Source organism: Xenopus laevis, chromosome 2L, assembly GCF_017654675.1.
Source record: "Xenopus laevis strain J_2021 chromosome 2L, Xenopus_laevis_v10.1, whole genome shotgun sequence".
In the NCBI taxonomy this organism is placed as follows: domain Eukaryota; kingdom Metazoa; phylum Chordata; class Amphibia; order Anura; family Pipidae; genus Xenopus; species Xenopus laevis.
This window is the reverse complement of record NC_054373.1, coordinates 28505219-28519674: the sequence shown is the minus strand read 5'-3', so window position 1 is coordinate 28519674 and position 14456 is coordinate 28505219. Positions and strand designations below refer to the sequence as shown.

Here is a 14456-nt window from a genome sequence, read left to right as displayed (position 1 = left end):
AACACCACCAACGTATGGATAGTATGTTATAGTAGGTCCTGTTCAAATAATTCAGTACAGTAGAAAGGCTGAAATACTGGTTCTATTATGGTTTCTGTATGTGGGGGAAGTCTGTAAAAATTCTTTTTCTGCTTCTCTTATATTCATGTGAATTGTGTAATTGGACCCATACACTCAATAAATCATGGAAACAGGTACTTACCCAAAGATCACCGTCTTTAGAGATTTATATTTCTCTCCTGAAATATTTTCTTTGCTTTATTAAAAGTAACTGTCCACCAAATGTGCCTTATATAAGTGCCCTTTGTTGCACCCAATTAGTCTCTTGCTAGTGGATATACACAGCTACATCATTCTAATCTCACTGCCTGTATTCGATACTTGAAGTAACGGCAGATGACATATCAATGCTAAAGGAATATTCATTTTGTAGATCAATAGATCTCCAAGTATCTTAAAAACATTCAAGCTTGTTAAATATTACACCCCAAGCCAATGGCTTGCGATTCAATGTCTTTTAAATGTCTGTCCCTTGTACAGAGATCAATCCTGCTGCTGAGTACGTAGATCCTCTCTGCATGTTCCTCACACTAGAAAAGTGCCCGGAGGTGTTTCTTGACTCTTAAGTCAGTCCTTTTATGACAAACTTGAGGACAAGGTTTCTACTATTCATTTTTATAGAGAATATTTAGCTGGAACACAAACTGCTCTTATATGGCAGGATATGCAGCAATTTATATGATTGTGTATATTATGCATTTATATGTATAATATATATTAAATACTGGGCTCTTGCATCATCTATTGAGTTTACGTGGATAAGGTGAATATAGCACCTGCCTGTCCTGTATGCGTGTGCTGGGTGTTACAGATGTAATATGAAGTAGTTTCCTTACCCTGATGCAGGCATTTAAGCACAAGAAAGCAAAAATCACTGGGGGATGGGGGAAGCCAATTGAAACAGGTTCCCAATTAGTAGCTAAAATGACTGACCTACTACACTGGTCAGGGGTATGTTTGTGAAGAGCATCACACGACCATAGTCTTCTCTTGTGCTGCTCTGGGTGGGAGACAGGTACTGTATCTGACTTCACTGCACTGCCTATGTTCCCAGCTTATATTGGCATAAGGAATACCTAGGAGAGTGTGGCAGCACAAGGTTCAGGGTAGAAGGTCGGTGATTTTAGTCATTAGGGTGCCAAACCAATTGGCATCCCCTTTGAATTCTGCTTTTATTCTCCTTAAAATATATTTTGTGTTGTGGAAAGTAACCAATGCAGACACAGGCCATACTAAAGTACTGAGTGCTCATATCAGAACAGAACTATGAACCACAACACTGCAATAGTATGGAAAAATATGTTATTGACACCCCTGCATAAAAAAAATTAGGATTCGGCAAAACCTTTTGTGAATGATTCACCCGAATCCTAAAATAGTGGATGCAGTGCATTCCTAGTTGCAATTACAAATAGACTGCTGAGATGTATTCATCCATTTCCAGATCTTCGGTCTTCTTCTGTAAGGGACCGCCATATTTGGTGCATGTGCGGTTGTGCCAAAAAGTTCCATGAATTGCCGAAGGGAAGTAAGAGGATCCGAAGAAGACAAAAGATCTGGAGGATGGCGTTCCTGAGCTCCGCTGCGCTACTCTGCATAAATAAGTGAGCATGCTGTTCATGGACACTTTTTGGAATAATGAACTTTGGAGGAAGCAGGGAGATGGGGACTATCCAGGGTATTAGATGGGGCTTTTCTTATTGGGGGGGTTTAGTTCTCATGTACAATCTCATATATTATGTTCCAATTTCAATCAATAATATTCTACCGCAATAGCAAAGCTACAGGATATGGCTCCCAAGGTGTATGTTCCCAAAAATATCTGCAGCTAGGGGTCTTAAACGGTCATGCATAACATGTTAGGAGAACTCCCTTGGAAAAGAATTATGCCTATATTGTTTACATCTGTTCACCAATGGGATTTAGTTGCCATGCATACAGGTGTGGGATCTATAATTCAGAATACTTGGTGCTTGGCTTTTCAGATAAGGGTCCTGTTCCATAAAACTGAACACCATGCCTCAAGGCTACTAAAAACAATTGCACATTAAAAAACTCAATAGGATTGTATTGCCATCACCCTGGATTTTTGCGGCTCAGATCAAGCGTGGGAAGTGTTGTGAAAATAATTATTTGTTTAATTAGGACACTATGGGAAACAGCAATGCTGTAGATTTGGCTTTGTCGGACTGCTGGGTTTCCAGATAATAAATCCCAACTCTGTACTATTTCTGTAGTGCAATGTCAACCCAACATATAACCTTAAGAAGCATTGTGTTTAGCAGGATGATTCTAGTCTTAGAATCACGTTTAACAGCTGGTCAGATATTTTTTAAGAACAATGTTATGTTTCCTCTGAAATCTGTTTGTTTAAGCATAGAAGAAAAGAAACAGAATAAAAGAGCTGTATAATACATTTGGGTTCTAAATATACTCTTTATATTAGTCACTGGTCAAAAAAAAGACCATCCATTTTAAGTAAATAGTTCTAATTTTTCAAAGGGATTTATAGTACCGGTATGGGTTCAGTTATCAAGAAACCCATTATCCAGAAAACTCTGAACTACTGGATGTACATCTCCCATAGAAAACATTTTAATCACACAATTCAAATTCTTAAAAACTATTTCTCTTTAATAATAACACAGTACCTTGTATTTGATCCTAATTAAGATACAGGTATTGGGTCTGTATTCCAGAAACCCGTTTTCCATAAAGCTCTAAATTACGGGAAGGCCATCTCCCATATACTCCATTTTATCCAAATAATTCAAATGATTTCCCTTTTTTCTGTAATAATAAAACAGTACCTTGAACTTGATCCCAAATAAGATCTAATTAAGTCGACCTGAGGTATGGAGATCCAAATTATGGAAAGACCCATTATCCAGAAAATCCCAGCTTCTGGAAAAAAGGCCCTATACCTGTATAATGAATCTTAATTGGAGTAAAATCAATCCTACTGGGTTTATTTCTAGTTAAAATGATTTTTTTTACTAATCATGTAAACATTAAATAAACCCAATAGGCTGGTTTTGCTTCCAATAAGGATTCATTATATCTTAGTTGGGATCAAGTACATGGTGCTGTTTTATTATAACAGAGAAAAATTTAATAATTTTTACAAATATGGATTATTTGGATAAAATGGAGTCCATGGGAGACGGCCTTTCCCTATTTTGGCGCTTTCTGGATAACAGATCCCATACTTGTACTTGATGGTAACTGAGCTGCAAAAATGTTTTTTGGCTCAAACCCTCTTTTCAACATTAGATCAGACTGCTACCTTAGCTAATAGGTGTGGATACATGAAAACATTGTTGTCCAGCTTTAATAACAGATGTCATATCTTTCCCTTAGGCTACCTCTGCAATAGAGGTTGCGGGAATAAAAGACTGTGCCAATAAAGTTTTGATTAAGCAATATATCTTTTTTTTTTTAAATATTCCTAAAAAGATAACTGTTTAGGTACATTATTTATAGAATAATTAAAATTGTAATAGTGAATATGCAGAGGAGAGGTCATTAAAAAAAAAGACAATATTAAGGAGTTCTGCATTTTAAAACTGACTGAATCTGAGCCAGAGCACAGGAAGTGCTGAACCCATTTAGAAAATGACCCCTTTTACACATTTCAAAAAGGACTAAAGCAGCTTTCTTTGATTTTTTTCAGTTTTTTTTTCAAGTGACTGAAGGCACAGTACCTGCCATTAACCACTGCACTGTGCCCCTTTGAGAGACATCATTGGAAGAAAAAATTTAGAGCGATTTTTAGAAGAAGAAGAACTAAATACATTCAAAGCTAGAGAGAAAAGGCAATATGAGAGTGATTTGGAGGTCAAAGTACTAGTGTTCTTAAATTAATAGAAAACAGAGATGACAAGACACTTACCTCATAGCGGTGTCTATGCCGCTCTTCTACAAAGTCTTGATTATCATAAAGTTTCTCTGAAAATAAAAGATAAGCTTGAAGGTAGAACTTTAAAATAAAACCAATGCAACTGCCACAGGCCAATAGAAATTCTTGAAATTTAACAAAAGCCAACAGGACTGATTTGCTACCAATACAAATTTATGCTAGCTTAGGTACACGATACATAACATAGAAAGAAGGAAAATTAGTCAAAATCAAAAATTATTCATTAAAATTTGACACTATGGGAAACTATATTATAATTTCTGAGCTTTCTGCATATCAGGGTTCCATATACAGTAACAGATCCTTTAGTTGCAACATTGACAATTTCTAAAGTAAGGTATGGGGGCCATACATTATTTGTAATAAACACAGAGGACTCACAGAGGTGCAGGCAAATAGAGCCCTTGCTCTGGTTATGGGCGCTACGTTAATATGACTGTGCCACAAATGTGGATAATGAAAAATCGACAGCGGGATACTCGCGGTGCTTTGTTTTCCAAAGTCGCCTGACTTCAGAAAACAAAGTGCCGTGAGTGCCATTCCGCTGGCGATTTTCCATTCTAGCCGGCAGGTAGGGGCGGGGCGAATAATCTACCCGAATCTGCCTGTCTGCCCTTACCCTTAGAGCAGGGATCCCCAACCTTATGAATCCGTGAGCAACATTCAAAAGTAAAAGGAGTTGAGGAGCAACACAAGCATGAAAATTGTTCTTAAGGCTGCCAAATAAGGGCTGTGATTGGCCATTTTGTATCCCCTATGTGGATTGTCAACCTATATTGAAGCTCTGTTTGGCAGTGCACCTGGTTTTTATACAACTAAAACTTGCCTCCAAGCCTGGAATTCAAAAATAAGCTCCTGCTTTGAGGCCACTGGGAGCAACATCCTAGAGGTTGGAGAGCAACATGTTGCTCACGAGCTACTGGTTGGGGATCACTGCCTTAGAGTATGGACGTTTTGTATTAAGACAAGTGTCTGTGTTAAAGGAGAAGGAAAGGTTAAAACTAAGTAAGCCTTATCAGAAAGGTCTATATACATACACCAGTAACCCCTCAAAGTAATGCTGTCAAAAGAAACACTGTATTTCTTTCCTTCTATTGTGTACTCATGGGCTTCTGTATCAGACTTCCTGCCTTCATCTTAAACCTCATTGCCCTGGGCAAGAGCATGCTCAGTTTGCTCCTCTTCCCCACCCCCTCCGTTCTCTACTGTAATCTGAGCCCAGAGCAGGAAGAGACTCAGGCAGGAAATGATGTCACACCACATTAATACTGCAGCTCCTATTCTAAACAAACAGAGAGTTTCTAGAGCTTTTTACTCAGGTATGGTAAAACATTCTACAGAATAAATATAGCATTCTAGCTTGTACTACTGCAGCTAATCTATTGGCAATAAAATGCCTCTGTAGCTTTCCTTCTCCTTTAAATTACCTTCTATAAAAAACAAAATCGGTTTTATTGCCTGTTCCCACCATAGAGTGTAATGGTGGCTAAGGACTAGCGCACCTAAAATCTAGTGCAGGTAGGTGACCTGTTATCCAGAATGCTCAGGACCTGGAGGTTTCTGGATAACGGGTCTTTCCATAATTTGGATCTTCATACCTTAAGTCTTCTAGAAAACCATGTAAACATTAATTAAACCCAATAAATTGGTTTTGCTTCCAATAAGGATTAATTATCTGAGCGGATCAATTACAAGGAATAGTTTTATTATTACATTTTTTTTAAATTTTAATTATTTGATTATAATGGAATCTATGGGAGATAGCCTTTCCGTAATTCTGAGCTTTTTGGATAACAGGTTTCCAGTTAACGGAAGACAGCCATTTTTTTTTATTCAAGTCTTTTTCTTACATTTTTGTACTGTAGCTCTCCAGAATTTGTATGGATACATGTGGCATGATTGCTAGGTAACCTTCTAGGTTCTATTTAAAGTACATTTCCCTATAATATGTAAAGCTATCAAAGGTGGAAAGTCGTGTGGTCTGGGTAGTTCTGCTGGTGTTCTCAGAGCAATTTTAGAGCATTTTATAACATGGGGATGTAATTGCGGGGGAGACTTCGCAGATTAATGAGCTGTTATTGAATAAAAAGGACCCAGCAATGATATTTAATAGTTAAGGCAATATGCTTTGTAGCCCACATTATAGTAAATACGGCACATTAGCTACAGGTACTTACTTACGACAGATTCACTTGTTTTAAACACAGTTTTTCGGCTCCCCAGCCGCATTGTTCCTCCCATGTCACCAGGATGATGCTCTGGCATGTCAATGACCTGCAAGAAAGAAGCACATGGTTAGGAAATCTGTTTTAAGCCTGCACTACATTACTCAATGTTTTTGTGATTCAATTATGCAAAACAGAAATGGCCATTATCCAGAAACTTGTAAATTACAAGAGGCCATATCCCATAGATATATTCATTTTCTCTGTAACTGTAGCTTGTACTTGATCCTGATTAAGATATAATTAATCATTATTGGAAGCAAAACCAGACTATTTTTGTTTATTTGATAACTTCAGTAGACGTAAGGTATGGAGATCTAAATTACGGAAAGATCCTTTACCTGGAAAAGCCCAGGCCCAGAGCATTCTGGATTACAGGTCCCATACCCACATTATTATTTATTGTACACAGCATTATAATGGTATGCCTTATTTTATCCTAAACATTCAAATAGTCCTTATGAGCTTCTAATATACACTGAGACACACAAGATATGTATTGAACAGTTGAAAGCCTGGAAGAGTTGACATATATCAACCCCATATATAAGTAAGAGCCTGGTGACAGCCATTAATTTTCCCTATTAAATGCCTAAATACTCGCTCAGACATTTGTTAGAGAATTACTGTATCATATTAATAATGGTGATAATATTAACAAGACATAGCCAAACGGACTCATTATTATTTTCCTCAGGCCTCTCTATACTTGTCGCTGTTTACCTGAGGTTTAATCTAACTCCCCAGTGATTACAAATAACTAGAGGCTAGCTAATGCTTAAGGAAGAATGTTTCCTATTTAAATTGGAAAAGCTGCCTTATTTTTAGTCATACACTTCTTTGACTACAAGAGGATTAAACATGACTCTGGATTCCTTACATTTCCAGGTGTCAGATCCAGAATTTATTTAAGGAGATAAGATGAATTTTGCAAACTGTACTAAGTGCCAATTACATATCCCTTGATCCCACTCTGTGTGTGTGTGCTCGCTGATCTCCATGGCTTGACTTCAAATACAGGTTTCAAATCTGCTGCTTTGAGGAAAAAAAAAACTTCCTAGACTTAATGCAAAAAACGGAGGTACTGTATCTAATAATGTTACTGTCAAAATGCACATTTCATCCTTTGAGGCTGCTCAGTAATGCGCATCTGTATGCAGGGAATACAATTAATATTTTATTTCTTCTCTTTAAAACGGCTTGCTTCATAAGCTGCAGAAAGTAGAAGTAGAGTAGAAAATATTATAATAAAAATGTATGACATGACATGATTAAGGCCCATTTATGATTAGTTGGGCATAATTGCTTGAGCCCTAGGGGCCTCAAAATAGAAGCCTTTAAAGTTCCATCTTTCTTGCACCAGGTTAAGAGGTGGCACAGCACTATGAGAATAACAATTGTAAGGCCCACGGCAATGTAGCCTACCTCCCTGGATGTTAACACAATAAGAACATTTCATTTAATTATTTGAAAGGTGGTGAAGAACCTAAATCAACGGTGAGAGTTTTAAGTGGGCTTTAAGGGGCAGATTTATTAAGGGTCGAGTAGTAAATTAGAATCAGAATTTTCAAATTGTTTTTTGGTGTCAAAATTTTAATCCCCCCAATTCGAATGTAAATTTGAATGTTAGATTTACTGTATCACACCTCAACCATGGAAACAGTTCTAATTCGAATATTGGCAACCTAAAACCTGCCGAGTTCATTTACAAGTCAATGGCAGAGTAAAAAAAAAATTCACATAAATTCGACCTTTGACAAATCTGCCCATACAACAATTTCAAAAATCAAAATCAGTCACCATCTCAATGAAAGATGCCTCCATGCTAGGGGACCCAGCAAAATCCTACTGCGGACCAAAAAACAAAGTCTGACCAAAGTTTACCAAAACACCCCTAAATGAGCCAAAATACTTCTGGTAGGATGTTCTGTGCACACTAGATAAAACTGCAAACATTTTATTTTTTAAAAAAAAGCACAACATTTTTTTGTTTATAGGAAACAATGATGCCTTCAAAGAAAAGACCACCATCTCTATAGGAAAATGAGACTTTCTGATGTTTGGGGTTGCTTTGCTGCCCTTTGAACTATGTGCTTTGAGTCTGGGCATGGCATTATGGAATATGAATCAAAATCAGTCACCATCTCAAGGAAAGAGGCCTCCATTGTAGGAGACCCAGCAAGATCCCACTGTGGACCAAAACACAAAGTCTGGACAAACTTTACCAAAACACCCCTAAACGAGCCAAAATAATTGTGGGCTTTTTTTGTTTATAGGAAACCATGATGGCTTCAAAGAAAAGAACATCATCCCTATAGGAAAATGATGTTTGGGGTTGCTTTGCTGCCTATTGAACTATGTGCTTCGAGTCTGGGAATGGCATTATGGAATCTGGAGATTACCAAGACAACCATTGGACCAAGACAACCATTGGAGATCATGACAGAATGCTATATCTTTGTGGCAGATCCCAGGCCTTCCAGCAGGACTTATGACCAAAATCACACTTCTAATAGCAACCAGAAATGACTAAAGGCATACGTCTGGACTGTTCTACATTGACCAACAGTGACTCCAAATCCAAAACCCATAGAAAACTTGCATAAATATGAGTTAAAACACTTTGGAACTCATGCCAAGATGGTGTTCTGAGACGGAAGCACAAGGAGCCAAGTGCAATTACTTTAGTTTTATGTACAAAAAGTCTGCTAAAACTGCTATCGACAGAGAAATGCTTTAGTAGGAGGAAGATTAACACATCACACTGACAGTAGCACAAAAGGTGAAGGATAGTGTCAGATGTAAAAACAGGCTCTAGCAGACAAAGTGAGTGATGCAATCATTTGGAACGGAAATATATCCATCATAAGCTATGTTAAAGTTAGACCAGGTTGTACTCAGATTTATCTAAGGAACAAATATACCAGTTTTGATTAAAAACACGGATTATTTATCAAATTGTAGAGAAATATTTCTGAGGTACTAAAGAGAATGATATATTAAGGGGGTATATGCACAAATAAAAGACAGTTACTGCTGGATGTTGTAGAAATAAAATATGAGGACCAGAAGTCTTCATTTTTTATTTTCTGTACTTTCTAAAATATATTTCTGCCTCTTTTATCGAAAAACTAGTGCTCTGTGAGGCTACAATGTTTTTGTTATCTTTCTATTCAGGACCCCTACTTGACATATTCCAGTCTCCCATTCAAGTCACTGCCTGGTTGCTAATGATCTAGAAGCCACATGAAGAGACTCTTCCTAGGTTCAAAAGATAAGTCATATGTTACTGGTGAATACACACGGTTATTTAGGAGGATTGAAGGTCTGAAGACAGTCCTGCAAGCCTGCTAATATCTCCCATACGTTTCTCTCTTCACCTAGATCTCAAGCAAATCATTTCCATGTCCAGTATCACAGGACTTTTCAATTAAGTACAATAATAGGATGATAGTGAAATGATTGTGTAACATGCCATCAAAGATAAAAATCTCTCTATACAATGGCACAAAGTTTAAAGAAATGCAAATTTTACAGATGTCAGAAGCACATCATGAGTTAATGCTTTTATCAAACCATAGGAAAGATGAACTATTAGTTTAACAGCTACAGTATAACTGTATTCTAACACAATTTAAGTGAGTCTTCTATCTTGTGGTTTCGTGCTTTGTTCAGCGGCTCACCGCTGTGTAATGAATTAATATGGAGTTGGGTCACTGACCCTTGCAACTAGGAACAGTAGACTGCAAATCAAAGGTCTAATAGGTATCTCAGCAACCGGGATATTTTTCCTTGCAGGAGGCAGAACACAACTGCGCAAGCTCATTGGTACCTGGATCTTTCATTGTTCTGGAAATAGTTTCCATCAATAGTTGTACAGTGACGCTTATAAACAGGAGAATATCACTCCCCACCGATTCCTCAAGCTTTACAAAAGCAACAGCTTATCTGCAGTAGCACAGAATTCTGGCCTTTGTGAGGACAATAGCAGAGTTTTGCCCTCACAATCAATTATTTCTGAATACACAGTACATGCTGTTTCCTAAGAGAATAAACAGATACTTTAAATAGGAGATGACCTGTACAGAGAGAGAGATACGCAACTCATTTAGTTTTCTGGGTGATGGTAGTTATTGTCCTGCTTACATTCTGAATATCATGTTAAATAGAGGCAGAGTAAAAGTAGAAAATAATTAAATTATTACAAAAACAGGTATGACTCTGCTTATATTATCTCACTTCATATGATACTGAACTTTGAGTGACAGTCCTCCATAGATGGAAAGTAAAACTTTAAAAATATCACGTAAAGTTTTCCGCATTCTTACTTTATGATCAAAACATTTTTGGTAGCAGCGGCAGCGGACACAAAGATTGTATGATGGCAGGTGCTGATTAAAAGAATAAGGTTGTGCCTACACTAGGAGGAATGTCCTTTTAAAATATTACCGTACTTACCGCAGGATTTTTTGTATTCGGGTCAAATTCTGTTGAATTTGCATCTGCAGAAATAGAGGTAAAAACATTAGTGGATTCTATCCCTTTCGATGCCTAATGATTTTATAAAATATTAAATCAGGTAGCATTTAATGTGCAAGTGGACTGAAGAACCCCCACATTCTCATTACATTAGTTCCATGTAAAACTGAAATCTCACCTGTCATTTTTAAAATATTTCTTGCAAATTCAACCACAGCCAATTGCATTCCTAAGCAGATTCCTGCAACAAAGAAGAGTATTTATATCAAACGTATGCTATGAAATGTTTATAAACGGTTTCCTAAAATGTTAGTGTAATTAAACAATGGTATTGTCTGACCATTAGTGTTCTGCTGGTTTCAATTGAGGTGGGGGCATCCCCTCTGTATTATTATTATTATTATATGGTGGGAACCTCTTTGGCACCAAAATCATGCAGCGGAATCTCTTATAGTCTATATTATAGAAAAATCAATGTAAATTCAATAATGTACCTAGAAAGGGAATTTTTCTTTCTCTTGCCCAAGTGATTGCTTGAATTTTGCCTTCTGTTCCTCGCAATCCAAAGCCACCAGGAACTAAAATTCCTCTAAAAGAAAATTTGACAACATTTATAAAGTGATGAACCCCACAATTACAAAATCACAACAAAAAGCAGGAGGAAAAAGATTTTTTTCTCGATTTCTAAAAACCTTCCCATTAGCGCAGCCACTTCTTTGTCCAATTATGACCATTTGTCTATGGTATCTTTCCCATTGTTACACTAAGCTGATGGTTGGCAAGCTATACTGCTTGTAACTACACTAAAGTTTACATTCAGTCTCTTGGACAAATGACTTATCCTAGTCCAGTGTCATGGAATGAGATTCACCTCCATCATTGCCATAAATATTTGAAAACCAACATTGATCATATTTTTGCAATTCAAGCCTAGAAGGCCCAACCTTTGATCAGGCTCCCCTCTTAGCTCATAGCAATGTTACAGCCATAGGAAAACACTGTTTCAGCCATAGTTCCAAGAATATCTAGGACAGGACAGAGGTTTTCATCCTAAGGGTGGTAGGACATGGGGAGATTTAGTTGCCTGAGATAAATCTTCGCTACTGCGGGCAACTAATCTCCACAAAATGACTTCCCATAGGCAATAATGTGGGATGGCATAAGCTTTGTTTTGGTTTTCCAAAGTCGGAAACTTTTGTTTTTTATCGCAGATGACTAAATCTCCCCGTGTGCCACCACCATAAATGACCTTCAAGCTGGGCTTTTAAGTGTATCTAGTACAGCCAATAGACATTCTCCCCCAATCTTACTCCAAGCTGGAACTATACCTCCACTGTTCAGGGGGCCAGCCCCACAGTTTGGGAACCACTAAATAGAATGGAACATTATCTTGTGAGTAAGTTGATCTAAATTGATTTGTTGTCCATAATATTCAAATACACAAATAATAAGAAGCAGCTGAACAAATTGTATTACAGACGTATATTTCCTACTTTAATTTGCTGTAGTATTCATGCTGAACTAACATGTACATTTTAACCAGATTAGCTTGAGTGCTATTTATCAAAGGCATGAATGTTAAAAACCCAATTTAGTCTTCAGTATTCCATTATGTGTTCATACATGCAGCAAGTGTGATGATATAAATTGGCTAAATTAACTTTAAATTAAAGGCAACTATATCCTTAATTATTCCAGCAAAATGCTGCTTAGCACAGTGGAATAAACATACTGCCTTAGACTTTTGTTATCTATCCATGCAGGCAGGGCTGCCATCAAGAGTTTACAGAGGGTACTGCAGTCAGCAGCCCCATGGCAGAGGGGAAAGAAGTAAGGAGCCAGTGAGCCAATGAATGCTTAGGCAAGACTACAACCACAAGTTAAATCTGAAATATCTTCATAGATGCTTAGGTTATAAAAGGTAAATTGAAAATAAGCATTCAGCTCTAAATATTTCTTTATGTAAATCCACAAGGAAAATAAAAGATGAAGGTGCTTTGCTTTCAGAAAGAGTCAGCGCTTCATGATGGAACAGGCTATTGTTTCTCCTTGGATATTTACTATTGAGTGCTATTCTTATATCTACTAGGGAACTGTTATATTGTGTCAGGGAGCTGGTTACTTTCCCATTGTTCTGCTGAAGGGCTTCTGGGGAGAAAGTGAGGAGGATGATATCACTTGAACTTGCAGTGCAGTAGTAAAAAGTGACTGAAATGTATCAGAGCACATGACTGAGGGCACCTGGGAAACTGACATGTTTGCTATTTTGAAAACTGGATTTCAGTGCAGGATTCTTCTGGAAAAGTTGACAGAAGTTGACAGAGACAGAATCCCTTTAAGTGCTTTTATGTGGGTCATACACCTTGAGGTCATTTCCAACATCTTAATATTTTAAGCAGAGCATACGTAATTATTTACACAATTATATGACAGATTCAGTGGCATAATTAAGCAACAGTTTATAACTGATAGCATCACTAAGCACCATATTTTGCAGATTAATGATATAGTCTTATATTGTTTTACATTAATATCGATGTCCCAGTAAAAAGTAGGGCCATCCTTTGGCTTCAAAGCAGCTTCAGCCCTTCCTGAAAGCTGTCATGCAAGTCCTGAACTGTTACAAGTGTGATACTAGTTCATTCTTCATAAAAAATGACTCCAGTTTTACAAGGGACAAAGAAGGTGGAAAACTACTTTGCATTTTTGTTCTCCAAAATTTTCCTTGAAGGTTAAGTAACGTTTACATCTGGTGATTGATGAAGCAATGGAAGATACTTGACTTAATCTTGGTGTTTTTTTAATCTTGGCTGCTGCAAAAATGGCTACTAATTCCATAATGGATCCCACACCAAATTTTAGGTTGAAGGCATCCTTTGGCTTTCACCAAACCAAAACATGTATAGTTGTGGGGTCAGGCCGTATTACTTTTTTTCCATTCGTTTTCTAGAATTATAGATGTGGCTAGAAGCAGAGAAAATTGACGTAAGAGTGGATTTTTCTACATTGTGTCTCCTTGGAACTGTACATTTAACTACTGCCATGGTAGAAACCTCTTCTACTTTATATTACCTATAACTAGTCAACATCACAATATTGACTACTTGGTATATTAAGATGTTAGTAATTCCTAACCAAGATATTTAATGATCGAAATGTTTAAAATAAATAAATGTTTCTATGTTAACCCATTTATGCCATGCAGCTTGGTTAGAGTTACTATATACATACCGGTCGCATTAACTACATTTGGAGTTTCAAAACCATTCAGTTAACTTTAACCATCTTTCCATAACCTTTCTTGGTGCTTTGCTTATAGGGGATATATCAAATTTAGCGGTGATAAGACATAAAGCAATAATACTGCTGTGAGTATAAACAAAGACATCAAAGAAACACTGGAATAGAAAAAAAGCCCAAATATTCTTTTGGAACTGGCACAAGGATAGAAAGCAAACACTACAATACACAGCTTGCTACTGCAAAGAACAAGAACATGGCGAAAGCCTATAATACATAAATAAATGATCAGAAGAGAAACTGTAAGTTGAGAACACACACACACAGACTTGGACACCAGTAGGGCAAGAAAGACAGACAACTAAGTAAGGTGTAGGATCAAATAAGCTTTTTATGTTGAATGCAAAAGGAGCAGAGGTGTTTAACGTTCAATCTGTTGAATATGTTATATGTACAGGGCACCAAATGTTTCTCTCGGAGAAGTATAATTTAGCAATAAAAAGGGAGAAGTAATTTGAATGCAGTGCAGACAG

General features: G+C 37.1%; 1 protein-coding gene across 1 annotated transcript in view; it reads right to left on the bottom strand.

Moving 5' to 3' along the window:
• Positions 1–14456, bottom strand: part of ctps2.L (CTP synthase 2 L homeolog) — a gene marked incomplete in the record, with an annotated part of 70592 nt that overhangs the window by 17989 nt on the left and 38147 nt on the right. Inside the window, 5 exon segments of the mRNA NM_001092579.1 lie at positions 3953–4008; positions 6157–6253; positions 10663–10706; positions 10862–10924; positions 11178–11272. Of these exon segments, the coding sequence (NP_001086048.1) occupies positions 3953–4008; positions 6157–6253; positions 10663–10706; positions 10862–10924; positions 11178–11272 (355 nt within the window).